This window comes from Bos mutus, chromosome 18 (assembly GCF_027580195.1).
Source record: "Bos mutus isolate GX-2022 chromosome 18, NWIPB_WYAK_1.1, whole genome shotgun sequence".
Classification (NCBI taxonomy): domain Eukaryota; kingdom Metazoa; phylum Chordata; class Mammalia; order Artiodactyla; family Bovidae; genus Bos; species Bos mutus.
Genome location: NC_091634.1, coordinates 60,306,044 through 60,323,468, shown reverse-complemented (window position 1 = coordinate 60,323,468; position 17,425 = coordinate 60,306,044). Strand labels below are relative to the sequence as shown.

At 43.8% G+C, this 17,425-nt stretch overlaps 1 protein-coding gene across 6 annotated transcripts in view; it reads right to left on the bottom strand.

The window, feature by feature from the left end:
- Positions 1 to 17,425, bottom strand: part of WDR59 (WD repeat domain 59) — an 80,594-nt gene that overhangs the window by 29,274 nt on the left and 33,895 nt on the right. For all 6 annotated transcript variants that reach the window (XM_070388712.1, XM_005894316.3, XM_070388717.1 and 3 more), the window contains 9 exons: positions 14,953 to 15,030; positions 12,347 to 12,503; positions 8,888 to 8,967; positions 7,768 to 7,900; positions 7,510 to 7,634; positions 5,430 to 5,594; positions 2,412 to 2,507; positions 2,100 to 2,256; positions 1,373 to 1,442 (listed from right to left, as the gene is read on the bottom strand). In XM_070388712.1, coding sequence (XP_070244813.1) covers positions 1,373 to 1,442; positions 2,100 to 2,256; positions 2,412 to 2,507; positions 5,430 to 5,594; positions 7,510 to 7,634; positions 7,768 to 7,900; positions 8,888 to 8,967; positions 12,347 to 12,503; positions 14,953 to 15,030 — 1,061 coding nt within the window. The remainder of the gene's footprint in view (positions 1 to 1,372; positions 1,443 to 2,099; positions 2,257 to 2,411; positions 2,508 to 5,429; positions 5,595 to 7,509; positions 7,635 to 7,767; positions 7,901 to 8,887; positions 8,968 to 12,346; positions 12,504 to 14,952; positions 15,031 to 17,425) is intronic.

Here is a 17,425-nt window from a genome sequence, read left to right as displayed (position 1 = left end):
ATACAGTCATTCAACTCTGAAGTACATATCTAAGAAAAATGAAAAAATACATATCCACACAAAAATCTCTACAGAATGTTCATAGTAGCATTATCTGTAATGGTCAAACAGTGGAAATAATGCCAATGTCTGCTGACTGGTCTGAGTGAATAAATAAAATATGGTATATACACATGTGATGGAATATTATTTGGCAATAAAAAGAAATAACTGATACAGGCTACAACATGTATGATCCTTAAAAATACACTAAGTGAAAAGAGTCAGTAACAAAGGAACACATATATAATGCCATATATATGAACCGTCCAGAATTAGGCAAATTTATAGAGAGAAAAGGAGAAGGCAATGGCACCCCACTCCAGTACTCTTGCCTGGAAAATCCCATGGATGGAGGAGCCTGGTGGGCTGCAGTCCATGGGGTCGCTAAGAGTCGGACACGACTGAGCAACTTCACTTTGACTTTTCACTTTCATGCATTGGAGAAGGAAATGGCAACCCACTCCAGTGTTCTCGCCTGGAGAATCCCAGGGACAGCGGGGCCTGGTGGGCTGCCGTCTATGGGGTCGCACAGAGTCGGACACGACTGACGCGAATTAGCAGCAGCATAGAGAGAAAGTAGATAAGTGTTTGCCCAGGGCTAGAGGAATGGGGGACTTGGGAACTAGGGTGACCCCCTAAGGAATTCAAAGTTTCTTTCTGGTATAATGACAAGGTTATAGACTGATTTTAGGGATGGCTGGCTGCACATCCACTACACATGTGTGGTAATGTTAGGAATGATCAATTAGTTTTGAAAGAAAAATGTGAAAGTGTTAGTTGCTCAGTCATGTACAATTCTTTGTGACCCAATGGACTATATCCACCAGGCTCCTCTGTCCACAGAATTCTCCAAGCAAGAATACTGGAGTGAGTAACCATTCATTCCCTTCTTCAGGGGATCTTCCCAACCCAGGGATTGACCCGGGTCTCCTGCATTGCAGGCAGATTCTTTACCATCTGAGCCACCAGACGGTACACTTTACCCTATTAGTGTTATGGGACTATAAATAATCTCTTTTGCTATTTTTGTAGTTTTATTTAACGTTCAGATAATACTTTATCTGATAATACAGGGACAGCACATTAAAACAACATTTGCCTTGTTTTGACAAACACACTTTTATCAGCTTTTATCAACCAATTCCTCCCAGTAGTAACTTAATAATAGAAATCTCAGCTTAGGTGCATTTTAATGAACCTTAATCTTTTGGGAATAAATTTTATAATGAGCACTTGCTTATAACTAACACAAACTGTCCAAAAGCAAATTCCCACATGTCTGCTCACTTCTGGCCCATGAATGTAGCTTATGCCTGCATCTCCCACTCACCTCGGAGTAGGCTCGGTAGGAGAGACTGCTCGGTGCATCGTCATGGGCCTTGTGAAATACACCAGATACCCTGTCAAAGGAGACATCACAGATGGTCACTGAGCTGCTCATGGGAAATCCTAAGACAGTACTGGTTAATCTTTTTTCTACTTCAACATACTTGAAGGATACGACGTAGTATTTTAAGTTGCACGGGCTCGTGACTGCAGCCGTACTTAAGACAAAGATCAGGAACTCCAGGATCGGGGCTTTCCTAGTGGTCCGGTGGTTAGAATCTGCCTTCCAACGCAGGGGGTGTGGGTGGCTGGGGAACTAAGATCCCACATGCCTTGGGGCAACTAAGCCCAGGCACCACAACCAGAGCACCAGTGTGCTGCAATGAAAACCCAGTGCAGTGCCCCCCACCCCAAAAGAATCTCTAGGATCCAGGAGAGACAAGGATGTATGTGGTTTGGAAAAGTCTTCACAGGTGCTTTATATTTCCTACATACATTCTCAGTATTCTGAGACAAGACTCAAATTCACACTCATCAGAGTGAAAAAAGTTAAGAGCATAATTCTGCTAAACATTCTTAGAACATGTCTGCAAATGCCAATCCAGCTCAGATAACACTATGATGGAAATCTTTTGAGTTCTCAGGAAATTAAGAAAAATTTTCTGATGGAAATTCTTATATAGACATTCTTTCTCTCAAAATCTAGAATCAGAGAAACAAAACAGACCTACCTGCCCCACAGAACCTGGCCCCTGACGTCCTGGGAAAGGGAATATTGGCATCCTGGTAGGACCCATAGGCGGTGGTCACCCGGGCGAACGTTGGTAGGGGCGGCGTAACGGAGTTCGGGAGCGCGAAGGGGTTGCTGGAAGCACTGTCTTCTTGGTTCTGAAATTTTAAAGTCAAAGAGACTAAAACCCATAATCGGTCTTCAAGATGAATTACAAAATAGGATGCATTATTACAAGATCAGGGAGCCCAGGACTTTAGGAAGGAGAAAGGAAACAAAAGCCCCAGGCAGAGGTAGGTAACAAGGATCCCACCACAAAAGACTCCAGGCAGGAGACGAGCTGGCGCAGGCAGGGCTCCAAACAGCTCTGGTTGCGTTTCACTTTTTGCAGGGAAGTGTCTTTCAGGATCTAGAAAAGAAACAAAACACAGTCAAGAAGAGCAACATTCTTCCTCTTGATTTGCTTTTATTGTGAGAAGCACTGGAAGCAGCGACGATGCTCGGTGACCAGAGTGTGGCTGTGTCTGAGGCTGCCAACACAACACGCTGCTTTCCACCTGTCCAAGAGGCTCAGAGAGAAGACTCCTTTGTGAGTGCTCTTCCAGAAGCCCTTTCCTTTGCCAGGGCACGAACACATGCTGGCTTTGAGATGGCACATTTCTTGTATTAGAATGACCATTCTTCCTTAATAGTGAATTCTATTCCTTGGCTCTCCCCCAGTCCCACCCTCCTCCATGAGAAATCTCAGTACCACTTAGAAGTAACATCCTCCAGTCTGAACTGAAAATGGTTCAAAGTGATACATACATGACAGAGGGAATAGATTCCATCTTTTTTGTTTTATTTTGGCTGCGCTTACAGCTTGTGGGATTTAGTTCTCCAAGCAGGGACTGAACCCAAGCCCTTGGCAGTGATAGCATGGAGTCCTAACCATTCGATTGCCAGCGAATTCCCAGATGTCACTTCAGTGAAAATTAGAAAGTACCTTTTTTTTGATCCTTTAAAAATATAAAATCTGACATTTTAAAGTACGTGCTATAGGTATCGGAGAATACAATGGCAACCCACTCCAGTGTTCTTGCCTGGAGAATCCCAGGGATGGGGAAGCCTGGTGGGCTGCTGTCTATGGGGTTGCACAGAATCGGACACGACTGAAGCGACTTAGCAGCAGCAGCAGCTATAGGTATAAATTGACACACACATACTGAAGATAGGCATGTAAATTTGGACCTGGGCTGTCTAACACGATGTCATTACCCACATGGGGCTACTAAGCACACGAAGTGTGCTTGGCCAGTCTGGATCAAGATGTGTCGTAAACACAAAACTTACACCGAAAGTTGCAGACTTAGTATAAGAAAGGAAGAAAAAAAAGAAAGCTATTTCAATAATTCTTATATTGCTTACATGTTGATATGATGACACTTTGGATATACTAGATTAAATAAAAATATTATTGAAATTAATTTACCTATTACTTTTTTTTAGGATGGCTACTAGAAAATTGAAAATTACATGCAGTCTACATTTCATTTCTATTGGATACCACTGGACTAGACCTTTAAAACACTTCCTTATCCTATCATTTTATACCAATAGAAAAATCTCTTTTTTATATGTTCAAATGAGTAACAAACTGTTCAGATTACAAGGACAAGATGTCAAATATCACAAAACCTGAGTAATTAGCATTTCAGAGACTCTTGCTGCTGCTGCTGCTGCTAAGTCACTTCAGTCATGTCCGACTCTGTGCGACCCCATAGACGGCAGCCCACCAGGCTCCCCCATCCCTGGGAGTCTCCAGGCAAGAATACTAGAGTGGGTTGCCATTTCCTTCTCCAGTGCATGGAAGTGAAAAGTGAAAGTGAAGTCGCTCAGTCGTGTCCGACTCTCAGAGACCCCATGGACTGCAGCCTACCAGGCTCCTCCATCCATGGGATTTTCCAGGCAGAAGCACTGGAGTGGGGTGCCATTGCCTTCTCCGTTCAGAGACTCTTACGAAGCTTAAAAAGTTTCCTGGTTACCTATCATACCCCAAGAAGATGGAACAATCAAGTGACTATAATACAAACCAGGCAAAAAAGGAACAGCAATCAGGTCAAGCTGGTGTCATTAGGACATTTTCACTGATTTCACATATGATGCTGCTCAGATCGAAGAAGGTATATCATCCTAGCTTGAGGAGCATTTTTATGAGGATTCCACCTGATCAGCTCTGTGTGAACTGACACAGAAGTAATCAAGTTTCCGAACCTATCCAGGTCAAGATGAAACGCCAGGCTGTTAGTGGAATCACATGGACTGAAACTGTCCACCCTGGCCAGGCACCATAGTAACCATTTGCATGAGCTGTTTTATGACAGGAGGTCCTGGTAAGGAACACAGAACTAATAAGCCACCGGCAACCAGAAGAGTGCAGGAAAGGTCAAAAGGAGACACCACGTGTCCGACCACCTCCCAGAATCTTTTTTCACTGCATCCATCTTGGCTAAACAAGGCGTGCACCACCAGGAAGGACTCTGAGTCAGAATGATTGGCTAAAGACAACCCAGAAACGAATCCCATCACCATAAAACCAAGACTACAAGTCATGTGGCAGAGGAGTTCTCCTGGGTTCCCTTACCCTTCTGCTCTCTGCCTGGGCGCGCCTTCCCAATAAAATCTTTTGCTTTGTCAGCACGTGTCTCCTCGGACAATTCATTTCCAAGTGTTAGACAAGAGACCAGTTTCGGGCCCTGGAAGGGGTCCCCCTACTGCAACAAGGCTATTACCCTTCATTCAGGCACCACAGTCATATCATACACCCCACTTAACTTGTCCCAACTTGTCCAGCAAGCCAGCCTCACTCTAAATGACATCTCCTCTTATGGAACAGATTTTTTTAATGACCTGAAATACTTTTTTTCTGATTAGAAATTATCTTGTAGGTTCAGAATATATTTTGCCTATAGTTTCCAAATAAACAAAGTCGTATTGTATTAAGCTGGGATCTCATAGCTTTAATGAGATCTGTGAGCAGATTATATGCAATTACAAAACTGCCTATTATTTACATGCACTATTTCTAAAGTTACATGCAACATCTGTGCTAGTTTTTCTGCAAAAGGGTCTATGATTTTCATTAGACTTTCAAAGGGGAGGTAGGTCCATGACCCAAAGAGATTAAGAAACAACACTGGGGATTTTCTACACAAAAAGAATACAACTGTTAACACTGACATGAGGAAAGACAGATGACGTCCAAATCTTAACAAAGGTGTTTTCATTCAACTTTACTACTCGACTCAGACCCAGGGGGCATCAAGGAGAACTCGCACACACAGAGGCCCACCTTGAGCAGCTTCGCTTTCATGGTGGACGTGATGGTGGTGGGGTTGATGAACTGGAAGGAGGGGGCCGCGTGGTTTGGGTACTGTGCGGGGAACTTCACCAGCATCTTGACGCGGTGACTGCTGCAGTGCACGGACACTGTGCAGCTCCTGTCTGCTGCGTCCATCTGCGGGCGACAAATCAAGAGCTGCTTTAGAAGGGAACTGCAAAGGGTCTTCAGAGGCAAACAGGTTTAAGTAAAGTAACGGAATGCTCTAGGTTGCTGGTAACAGAGTCAAGGGTGAGAGTCTCCCAAGACAAATAATAGCGAAGATGTGGACAACTCATTTTCAAAATGGATTTTTAATTTTAGCACTGATTTAATAAGCTCAAAGTGTTTTGACTTAGAAAAGCTTTATCTCGAAGCTGTGAGATAGGCTGAAACTTGTTATATTTATTTTGAGATGGGAAAACAAAGCATGTTAAAAACCTGACTCAAGTTAAAAGCACTCCTGGGAAAATCCATAGAGACTGAAAAAAGATGAGTGTCTATCAGGCAGGTGCTGGGGAGAACGGAAACAGGAAGATGCTGCTAAGGGATGTAGGATTTCTTTGGCGATGATGAAAGATGCTCTGAAAGCAGTGGTGATGATTTGTAAATCATGGGTTTGTAAATGTACTAAGAACCACTAAATTACACACTTTAAAAGGGGGGATTGTGTGGTATGTGATTTTATTCTGTTTTATTTTATATTCTTTTATGGCTGTGCGTCGAAGCACGTGGGATCTTCGTTCCCCAACCGGGGATCGAACCTGTGCCCATCACGGCAGAAGCACGGAGTCTTAACCACTGGACCACCAGGGAAGTACCTTCCAGTGATTTTATTTTATTTTTTTTCCTTCCAGTGATTTTAAAAAAGCAGTCCTGGGAAAGTGATCTTGGACTAGATCACTGGGCAGTCCAACTGTTCTCAGCTGGGACAGAGGGAACAGAAACTGAGCTGACAGAGATAACCAATCCAGCAGAGAGGCCATTATCTCTTTCAATTTCTTGTAGCGCCAACTAGAGACGGCAGCTGGGGGACAGTGAAAAGAGCCACACGTGCGGGGAACCTGGAGACTGGGATTCAAACACCTGCTCACCTCGCACAGGTTACTTCATTTCTTAGTGTCCCTGTTTCCTCGTTCGTAAAGCGGGGATAAGACCACTTACTTCAGAGCTGTTTTAAAGGCCAAAGGAGACAACTAAGCGCGCAGACCCAGGCCTACTGTTAATGGAGTCTGGGCAAAAGCAAAGCCAATCAAGTTTAAACCTCCTTCACAGAGACTCAGTTCTCTGAAGCCAAGTGTTTCAATACCCGCCCTAAAGGAAAAATGTAAATAAACCTCTCCAAGTTAAATGAACAAAGAGGCTGGGTCACCTCCTTACTATGAATCTAAACCACCAAGGAAATAACCACCTGATAAGGCAAGCACAAAGAACCTGGGAGAATAAGGTTGGCTTCCAAACTCAGCCCTGCCATTAACTTCACCAGCAGCCTCCGCCAAAACACCAAACCGTCCCAGATCTGAGCACCTTCACATAGGGTCAAATGAAGTGTCGGAGCATCTAAGGAGATTTTAAGACATACGAGCATCCGTTTATCCCTTAGTTCATCTTATGATAGCGCAATAGCGTGAAGGGGAAAAAAACTTGTAAACATTTCTTTCTTTAGAATAGATGGGAATGGCTTCCCTGGTGGAGCAAGCGGTAAAGAATCCACCTGCCAATGCAGCAGACGCAAGAGACAGGGGTTCGATCCCTGGGTTGGGAAGATCCCCTGGACTAGGAAATGGCAACCCACTCCAGTATTCTTGCCTGGAAAATTCCATGGACAGAGAAGTCTGGTGAGCTACAGTCCATGGGGTTGCTAAGAGTCGGACACAACTGAACAACTAACAGTCGTTAGTTAACAGTTAATTATTTCTTTACAAAACCGAAACAAGAAAGCAAGGACAGAGACTGCCCTGTTAAAGCAGAAAAGCAATTTGCTAGCCCAAATCATGGCTGAAATAGTCCCCTCGGCCACCAACCACAAGCGAGAGACAGAAAACCTGAGCACCTCCACATTCACATTGCGGATCTGCACGTTGATCAGAGAGAACTCCTGCTGCAGAGTCTGAGGCAGGCCCAGCTGCTCTGATTTCTTCTCCTCCAGGAGACTGCTTGGGGGGTCTTCCTTTAAGACTAGCAGGAGAGACAGGGTCACTTGTTGGAAAACATTTCCGAAATGGATTCAGAGAGCAGTTCTGGGGTATCTACCACAACTCAGAGATGCAGAGAGGGGCACCATACCTAGAACATCAGTGTGACCAATTACCTTCTTCCTCCCCATGGCTGGAGTTGTGCTGGTGATCGGTGTCCTGGGTGTGAAGGATCTTCTCTGGTTCCGGAAGAAGGGCAATGCTTTCAATGAACTCATCAACACCATCTAAGATGTCATTTGCACAAAGCTGCAACAGAGGGGAGAGGATCTGGGTCTAGAGAAGTCAGTGGAAAGGATCGTCATGTTTGGCTAAGTTCTGACTCCAAAAATGGAAATCACAAAGGAGAGAAATGTCAGCCCCAAACCAATACAATCAAAATGGGTTTTGCCCATACCCTACTCTCCCTGGTTAAACACACAGGAAAATAGACTATTATTCTACCCCAGAAAATGTTTTATCAGGCTCATAGTTTTTGAAAATCTCAGAAAACCTTTTAAACTTCAAGCCTTGATGGAATTATCAAGCCAGCCAAGAGCAAAAATATAACCTAAAAGCATTTGGAGCATATGGTACTTTCTGGAGGAAAAAAATTTAAACAGCAGTAAGATGATGATGTTTGACCAAAATGCTCAAGAGTGACTTGGTACTAAGCAGTTTAGCAAATCTGTCTCGGCAAGAGCACTGTGTAGGATGCAATATAAGTGAGACATCATTCCCACCTTCAAGGAACTTTGCCACTGGAAGAGAAGACAGAACCCCATAACGGGGCAGAGCAAAGTGAGGGCCACGAAAGCAGTTTACACCTGGGACCATGGTGTTTCATGTAAGCACAGATACAATTTATGGGGCACAAACTGGAAAGGGCTTCACATAACAGGTGTTGCTGATGAATGTGGAGGACTCTGCCCTGTGCCAGGGTAGATTTCCTAGCCCATTTGTGAGAGAAACAAACAATGCCCCCAAGCCACCTTCTCAGTACTCCAACCCACACTATCTTAGACCAGGCCAAGAGGAAAAAAAGACATTCAGAGGCTTTGCATCCTTGAAGTTCTGATACTGAAGCTGGCTCCTGAAGACCTCAAAGCCTCAGTGTAGCAAACCCAAGCCACTTGGCCAACCAACCAGTACATATTAAACATCTATCCGGTATCCTCTAACTTCTGCAACTACCAAATCTTTTAAGTTTCTGGCATATCCCGTTAACGTTCTTCCACAACAACACTGAATACATACCCTTTGCATCTGGGAATCCACTCGCCACATTCTCAAGGTCTGATCCCGGGACCACGTAACCAGTTGGTAGTCCTTGGACCCTGGAAATCACCAGATAAGAATCCTGATGTTTTCCTGGATTCAACATCAAATTTGTTACAGGTTGAAATGGAGGGAGATTCACTCATTCATTCATTTGTCCATTTAACAAATATTTATGGAACACCTCCTATACGCCAGGCACTGTTCTAAGTACTAGGACTACAATATGAATCAAGAATCTCTGTCTTTACAGATCTCACATTCAAATGGTGGAAACAGACCAATACCGGCCAATAGCATGGCCGGTAGTGATAGAGTTGTTAAAAAAACACTGTGGGGTAACTGGATAGAGACTGACAGGGGAGCTATTTTTAGACAGGACTTCTCATAGGAAGTCACATTTGAGCAGAACCTTAAATGAAGTGAAATAAAAGCTGACAAATTAGCAGGTGAAGAGTGATGCTGGAACTTTCACCTCCACAAATGTTCTTCCTTTTCTGTTCCAGAGGAGCTGGGAATGAACAGGCTGTCTGTAAAATGCACTGCTTTAAATGCATCATGACATCTTACTGTTTAAAAGAATTTTTTGGTAAAGAGACACATCTCGTTATAAAAGGAATAATCAATCTTTAGTAGTCTTAACTGAATTGTATTTCCACACAACAGGGCTAGTCAAAGGGAAACTACTCTAACAAGGTTCAAGGTGGTTTCTGAAAGAGCTTTACGAAAGATCAGGACATTTCAGGGTAATTCTGTAGTATCCAGAATCTTCTTTATGGGTATCTTCAAAGAGTAAACAACCTAGAAATAATTCCATCCGACTCCCTCATTTTATGCGGGAAACAGAGGCAACAGAGAACAGTGAGGGGCAAAAGTTCCTTCTCTGAGATTGGGGGAAGGGGTGGACATGTACACACTGCTGTATTTAAGATGAATGACCAACAAGGACCTGCTGTATAGCACAGGGAACTCTGCTCAGATCCAGCCTGGATGAGAGCGGAGTCTAATGGAGAATAGATACTTGTATATGTGTGGCTGAGTCCCTTTGCTGTCCGCCTGAAACCGTCACAACATTGTCATTCAGGTATACTTCAATACAAAAATAAAAGTTTACCAAAAAAAGTTCCTTCTCTTGGTCACTGCCTTCAGCCAAGCCTTCACTCAATTTTTTAATACATTCCTGTGCACAACAAGCAAGACAGCAAGCATTCTGAGCTACTGCCTGTTGTGAGTCCCACCATCCAGCCCATGTTCATAGCAACAATTTTCTGACTCTACATCCAGCCTCTTTTCTTTTTTGGGGGGCAAGGCACGAGGCATGTGGGGTCTTAGTTCCCTGACCAGGGACTGAATTTGCGCCCCTGCTTTGGAAGCACAGTCTTAACTACTGGAGCCCCAGGGAAGTCCCCTCCAGCCTCTTTTCATGTCTCTGATTCTGAAGAAAAGTTGTACCTAATTCCTTTCTAAACCCAATTCCTCTACTTGGGCTTTTGGCCCTATTCCCTCCCATTTTCAAAAGACCTTTGCTTTCCTATATATTCCCTTTTTTCATCTTCTCCTTGCCTTCAAATCGAGAGGGAAGCAGCCTCTGCCAATGAACTCAATCTACTCCTTGCCTCTGAAGGCAACCTCATTCACAAAACCAGTTCCTGCTGCCTCTGTTTCTGCTGTCTTATAATCAGGCTTCCCTCCTCAATGTGCCTTTGGAACTGTTCTCTTAATGATCATATGGCTTCCTGTTTATACCTACTTACACAATTAAGTGCTTCTCTTATTCTGCATGGAGATCCTTCAGCAAAACCTGAAACCAATGACCTCCGCTTCCTTCATGAAGCATCCTTTTCCGTGGACCACAACATCCTGATTCTCTTCCTACCTCTGAGAGGTCCTTCACCACAGTGAAAACCAACATCAAAGTCTGAGGTGGGCCAATAAAACATGACTAAGAGGACACGGCAGCAAAAACGAAAGGGAACATCATTAGGTTGAGAAAGAAAGAAAATACAGGAATGTGTGAAGGATGATTATATTTATAAAAGGTTCAAAAACAGATAAACCTAAACTATTTTTAGGGATGCAGAAATGGGTAGTAAAACTATAAACAAGATAACAGAAGTCATACTGTAAATGTTAGGACAGTGTTTACCTCTAGGGAAGGGAAAGAATTGTGATCAGGAAGTTTCTGAGTTCTAGCAATGTTCTCTTTCTTGACCGTGGTGGTAGTTACTCAGATTTTCACTTTATAAACTGTACATATTTTATGTAATTTTGTACATGATGTATCTCACAATAAAAGGAGTTTAAAAAAAAAACAAAAACACCTATAACTTGTACTCAAAATTTCACTACTGGCTAGAACAGCCCTAATTTATATAATTCACCCTGCCAGCTCCCAGATGACACAGACAACTGAAAATGGGCTGTTAAAATACTTCTGATTGTAATCCAAAACTATAGTAGGCCAACCTCTCCCTGTCAGATCATGAAGAAACCCTGTCATCTCTTTTCTATGGCAAAGTGCAAGAGAATGTGTTGAAAGCTGAAGTCAAGCATGGAAATTGATGGGATAGAGACCAAGCAGCCTCACATTTCTAGAAGCAGGTGAGATTATAGAAATGAAGATGGGAAAATCAAGAGGATCATCAAAAGGGTCCTTTCAAAAACAATCCTGGAAGAGGCTCGTGAGGGTCACAAACAAGTTGGGATAAGATGTCTGGTCTAATCCCAGGTCCACTAAAGACCTCTCCTGGACTCTGGACAAGTCACACCACTCCACTGCCTGGAGCTTTCCTTCTGTGACACAGAAAGGCCACGAAATTTACTTGTGGTCTTGAGAACATTTAGAGAGCGTGGCAGTAAGATCTCAGGACAAGGGAGGCTGCAGCTAAAGTCACCAAGTGCCTCAGCAGAGGCAGAAGAGAGTAACTGCTCACTGGCCGCTACCGCTTCTACCCAGAAGAGATTGCATCACTTCTGTCCATGTTTCAGGAGCCAAGCGGGTTACGTGGCCAAACCTGTCTTCAAGGGGATGGGAGGTGAAACAGCCCTCTGCGTTTGTGAAGAGAACTGGGAATATGTGGTGGGTGGTACTGATGATGACTTTGCATCTCCCTCATCAACTCAGGGGGAAGGTGCAAGAGCCAGGGTTTTCAGAGTGTGGTGACCCCGGAGTTTTTCAGCTCTGGAAGTGACCCAACAGCAAAGCTACCAACCTCTTAGAAGCCCCTTCCAGGCAGGAGAGAGACTGCACAGAACACAAGAGAAGAAGATGGGCCTGGAGTAGAACCACAGCCACACACGCTATCACCCATCTACGATTAGAGGCAGGGGAACCCTGACTCCCGCTCCGAAGCTGGCCCTGTTTCTACATCCTCCCCTTTGATCATGCAGCCCACCCTTACAGAGCTGGAGGAAACTGGCCAGCAGTCTCCCACCCACCTTCCTTCTGTTTCCTCCACTGGAACTCCAGCACCACGTCATCGTGGCCCACGAAGGTATGGACTGGGGTGTTCAAGTCAAAGACATTCCACAAGAGCAGGCTGTTCTCCCTGCGCAGCTGGGGAACCATCACCGTCACCAACCCGTTGCTGAAAGGCTGCGGCGAGAAAGGGAAGAGCAGGCATCATTCCAGGGGGGATCCGCTGAGTCTTGAGTTACCCAGCTTGGAGTTCTTGCCTAACTTAAACAAATTAGATGATGGCAGGCCCCAACCCACCTGGGGAACATTTTTCCAAGTACCGTTAAGTTAATGTCTACTTTTTGTTTGCTTTTCTTCTCTTTTCTTTCTTTACTGAAGGAAAGGACCACAGCAAGTAAAAGATTAAGTTAAGCCAAATAATTGGAGAAGAATGTTTTTTAATGTAAAATAAGCAAATGGCTCTGGAGGTTGCACCCTGGAACACAGTTTCATACCCTAGCTCCTCTCACAAGACCCCCTGAGAGTTACTGAGTGCTTTCCTGGAATGAGGGTACAAGGCACACTGCAGGTGACTCAGGACAGCAAACAGCCCTGCCTTGCGGAAATGTACCAGAAGCACTCCGTCCATGTGAAGCAGCACCTTCCCACGGCCCCCGAGACCACAGCTTTTCAAGAGAATTGAGTGTCTATGGCTCGGTCGTGTCCAGCTCTTTGCAACCCCATGGACTGTAGCCCACCAGGCTCCTCTGTCCATGGGATTCTCCAGGCAAGAATACTGGAGTGGGTTGCCATTCCCTTCTCCAGGGGATCTTCCCAACCCAGGAATCGAACCCTGGTCTCCTGCATTGCAGATGGATTCTTTGCCGTCAGAGCCACCCGGGAAACCCATTTCAAAGGAAAACCTTTCAATTTCAGGACTAACACATCCCACTTATCAACACCCAATCTGTGCAGTAGCTAAGAGGCCCATTTAGTTGATATGCAGATTCTGTTCTTTAAGGAATAAACCACAGCCACCTAAGAGCATATTTATCTTCGCCTGCTCTCCTGGCAGCACTCTGAACTTTTCTGTTTATTTTTTAAAGCAAACATATTAATCCAGAGGAGTATTTCAATTCACAAGAACAATGTCTGACTTCTTCCCAAGTGCTCCCAGATGTGAAGGCCAGTTAATATCCCAATTACCTTCTGCACTCCACGACGCCCCAGGGAACAGCCTGATGTATAAAGGAACCTTTACTCACCCCTGGGCTCCCTTTCAAGTTGACACTGAAGGAAATATATCATCTCTGATCAGCAGCAATCAATGTGGCAAAAAAGATGGAAGTTTGATAAGAGCCTACCCTCTATATTTGCACCATTTTATGGTTTATAGTTTTTCATACTTGGATTTTTTTCAAAGAGAGAGCATACTGTACTGGTAGTAAATGCCACTGAACTGGACACTAAAGAATAGAGAAATTTATCACAATTTAAAAAAAAAGAGCAAGGAATATTAAAAACTATTCATATTTGACACAGGAGGAAGTTATTACTCAAAAAACATCAAGTGACTTGTCCAAGGCCACACAAATATTAAACGGCTCATTGCAGCATTATTCACAAAAGCCAAGATATAGAAACAACCTATTGTCCGTCAACGGGTGAAAACACAGAACGTACACAATGGAATATTATTCAGCTGTGAGAAAGAAGGAAATCCTGCCATTTGTCACAGCAGGGGCAGACCTGGAGGGCATTACGCTAAGCTAAATGAGCCAGAAAAAGAAGGACAGATACCACATGGTATTATTTATGTGCAGAATCTAAAAAGCAGGACTCAGAGAGACGGAGAGTAGAATGGTGGTTACAAGGGGCTGGGAAGCAGAAGAAACGGGGAGATGCTGGTCAAAGGGTACAAATTTCTGGCTGTAAGATGAATGAGCTCTGGGGATCTAATGTACAGCGTGATGATTATGGTCAGTAATACCACATGATATACTTGAGAGGTGCAAGAGAATATAACCTTAAATGTTCTTATCACAGAAAAGAAGGGGTAATTATGTTAAGTGACGGAAGTGTTAATAAATGTTATAATGGCACAGCATTTATAGGAGTATAAATGCCATATTGCAGTATATTATATATAGTGGTATTATAGTGATAACTGTTTGGCAACACACAAATGTAAATGTAAACGCAACATGTTGCCTAACTTGAACTTACATCATGTGATATGTCAATTATATCTCAACAAAGCTGGAAAAAAATGAAATGGGATTGCTGGGCCCTAAACCCAGATCTTCTGTATCCAAAGCCAGAGTTCCTTCCAGCACAATTCACTGACCTCCAGCCTCTCAGCCCTCCAGCTCACCCCCTCTTCGTCCTTACTGACCACCTGTACTCTGCCCAGCACCCAGCCCAGCTAGTCCATCGCCGCTAGTACAGAGTCTCACCCAACGTTCCAAGGCAAAGTTTTAAACAGATACCAGCTTTTATGCCGTCATTACCACCTTTGTCCCACCCCTAAACCAAGACAGAAGGAGAAAACCACCTCATAAAGAAAATAAGAGAAAATGTGGTTGGCCCCCCGCATGCAGAACACCGAGATAATATTTCCAAGCGAGAGGAAGGGCAGCTCACTCACAGTGTATCTGGCCTTCCAGACAGGCACCTGGCAAGGAAGAATGTTGAGGTATTTCCGAGGCTGGCGGTAATCCCAGAACTGGAAAAAAGAAGCAGGATAATTTGTGAAATAAATGCCATTAAAAAAACAAAAACAAACCTCAACTATTGAAGAAGCATAGCCTTTGAACTCCTTGCTTTCTGTCCTCTTAGACAGATTCAGCAGGGCATCTGAGTCAGCCCCCAGGGCCATGCTCCTGTGACAGAGATGCAAAGAAAATGCCCCTTTCACACTTAGAAACATTACAGGTGAAACACAGACTTCATGAGGATCAGTCCTCGAGGCAGATCACTGCCAGTCTGCCTATTAAACCCCCTTCCCAGTCGGAAGGTAAAAGCGACCACTTTTTCATCCTGCATCACTGTATACCACTTACAGGAATTTAACTACTGAGTTGGCAAAAAAAAAGTTCATTCAAGTTTTTCTATGACATCTTATGGAAAAACCTGAACAAACTTTTAGGCCAACCCAATACTAATGGGCTTCCCTGGTGGTTCAGACGGTAAAGATTCTGCCTGCAATGCAGGAGACCCAGATTCAATCCCTGGGTTGGGAAGATCCCCTGGAGAAGGGAATGCAACCCACTCCAGCCTCCTGCCTGGAGAATCCCATGGACAGAGGAGCCTGGCGGGCTGCATCTCCGGGGTCGCAGAGGGGCGGACACAGCTGAGCGACTACCACGACGCTACACTAACAGGAGCGGAAGTGCAGCGGCTGCCGACTGCTTATGGGTTGAGGGGCAAGTGTAGCCCCCCGCGGCCATGTGAGAAGCCAGAACAGCTTAGATAGAAATGACATCTCAACAATATTATTTTGAATATCGAACTTAATTTTGGCAAAAAGGGTTGTCAGAAGAAACAAGAATTACCTCCTACCATCCCTTTCTAATCCCATCCTCTCCAACCCCCTTTTTCCCTTTTTGGCCTAGCTCTAACCCTCAATTCAACAGTTTTACTGTTTACACTCTACAGAGTGAAGTGAAACTCATTCAATGGTATCTTGTTCCAGTAGTCTCCTTAGAATGCACAACAAAAAAAATAGAATAAAAATTCATATAAATTAGAACCTAATAAACTGTCAGGTAAACTAAGTAAATGATTACGTAGGGAAAAAATGGCATGCATTCAGCCTTAACAAAATACTAAAAACACTGATTGATTATTACAAGCACTTCCAAATTGCTTCACATTTTTATAATTATGTTATTTATACACATTCAGTAAAAACTGTCTTTCTACCAGGATATATGGAAAAAATCAAATAACTATGCCAAAAATCTCATTTAATTCATAAGCTACAGGCAAATAGAAGGGGGAAAAGTTGAAAGTGACAGATTTTATTTCCCTGAGCTCCAAAATCACTGCAGACAGTGACTGCAGTCATGAAATCAAAAGACACTTGCTCCTTGGAAGGAAAGCTACGACAAACCTAGACAGTGTATTAAAAAGCAGAAACATCACAAAAGTCTCTATAATCAAAGCTATGGTTTTTCCAGTAGTTATGTGTTGATGTGAGAGTTGGACTGTAAAGAAAGCTGAGCACCAAAAAATTGATGCTTTCGAACTGTGGTGCTGGAGAAGACTCTTGAGAGTCCCTTGTACTGTACGGAGATCCAACCAGTCCATCCTAAAAGAAATCAACCCTGAATATTCATTGGAAGGACCGATGCTGCAGCTGAAGCTCCAATACTTTGGCCATCTGATGCAAAGAGCCAACTCATTGGTAAAGACCCTGATGCTGGGATGAGATTGAGGGCAGGAGGAGAAGGGGGTGACAGAGGATGAGATGGTTGGATACCATCACTGACTCAATGGACATGAGTTTGAGCAAACTCCAGGAGACAGTGAAGGACAGGGAAGCCTGCTGTGCTATAGTCGATCGCCAAGAGTCAGTCGGACACAACTGAGTGACTGAACAAGCCCACTAGTAAGGAACGACTGTGTTTCACATGTGGAAAGTGGCTTGTTATCTGCTTTATTACCTATGGCATCCCAGCCTCAAGGGTAATAAAGCTGTCAGTGAATACTGACAAATTTGGAGACCTCAAAGTAAGAGGAGGAGTTGAATCAGATGGTTTCTGGTTCCTGAACTTGGGAAACAAGCCGATCAGGTTATGAGGACAAAAACTTAAGCCCAAAACAAACAAAGAGAAAAACTACTCTGGGCACATAAATGTAAATTACAAGTCCAGAGGATTTACAAACCTCCAGACTGAAGTTAACTTTTAAGGCTGAGTATATGATTCTAGCTTTGCTAACCATACCAAAAAAGCTGTACATGCCTGTGTAAATAAAGTGAAAAATTACATTGGTGAAGCGAATCACAAAATTGCTAAGCAAACATCTGCGGTCAAATCTTTGTCCTTCCAGGCAGACCACAAGGAGAAACTCCATGCCCTGCATCCTTTCGAACAAAGGTGCAGATCACATTCCAA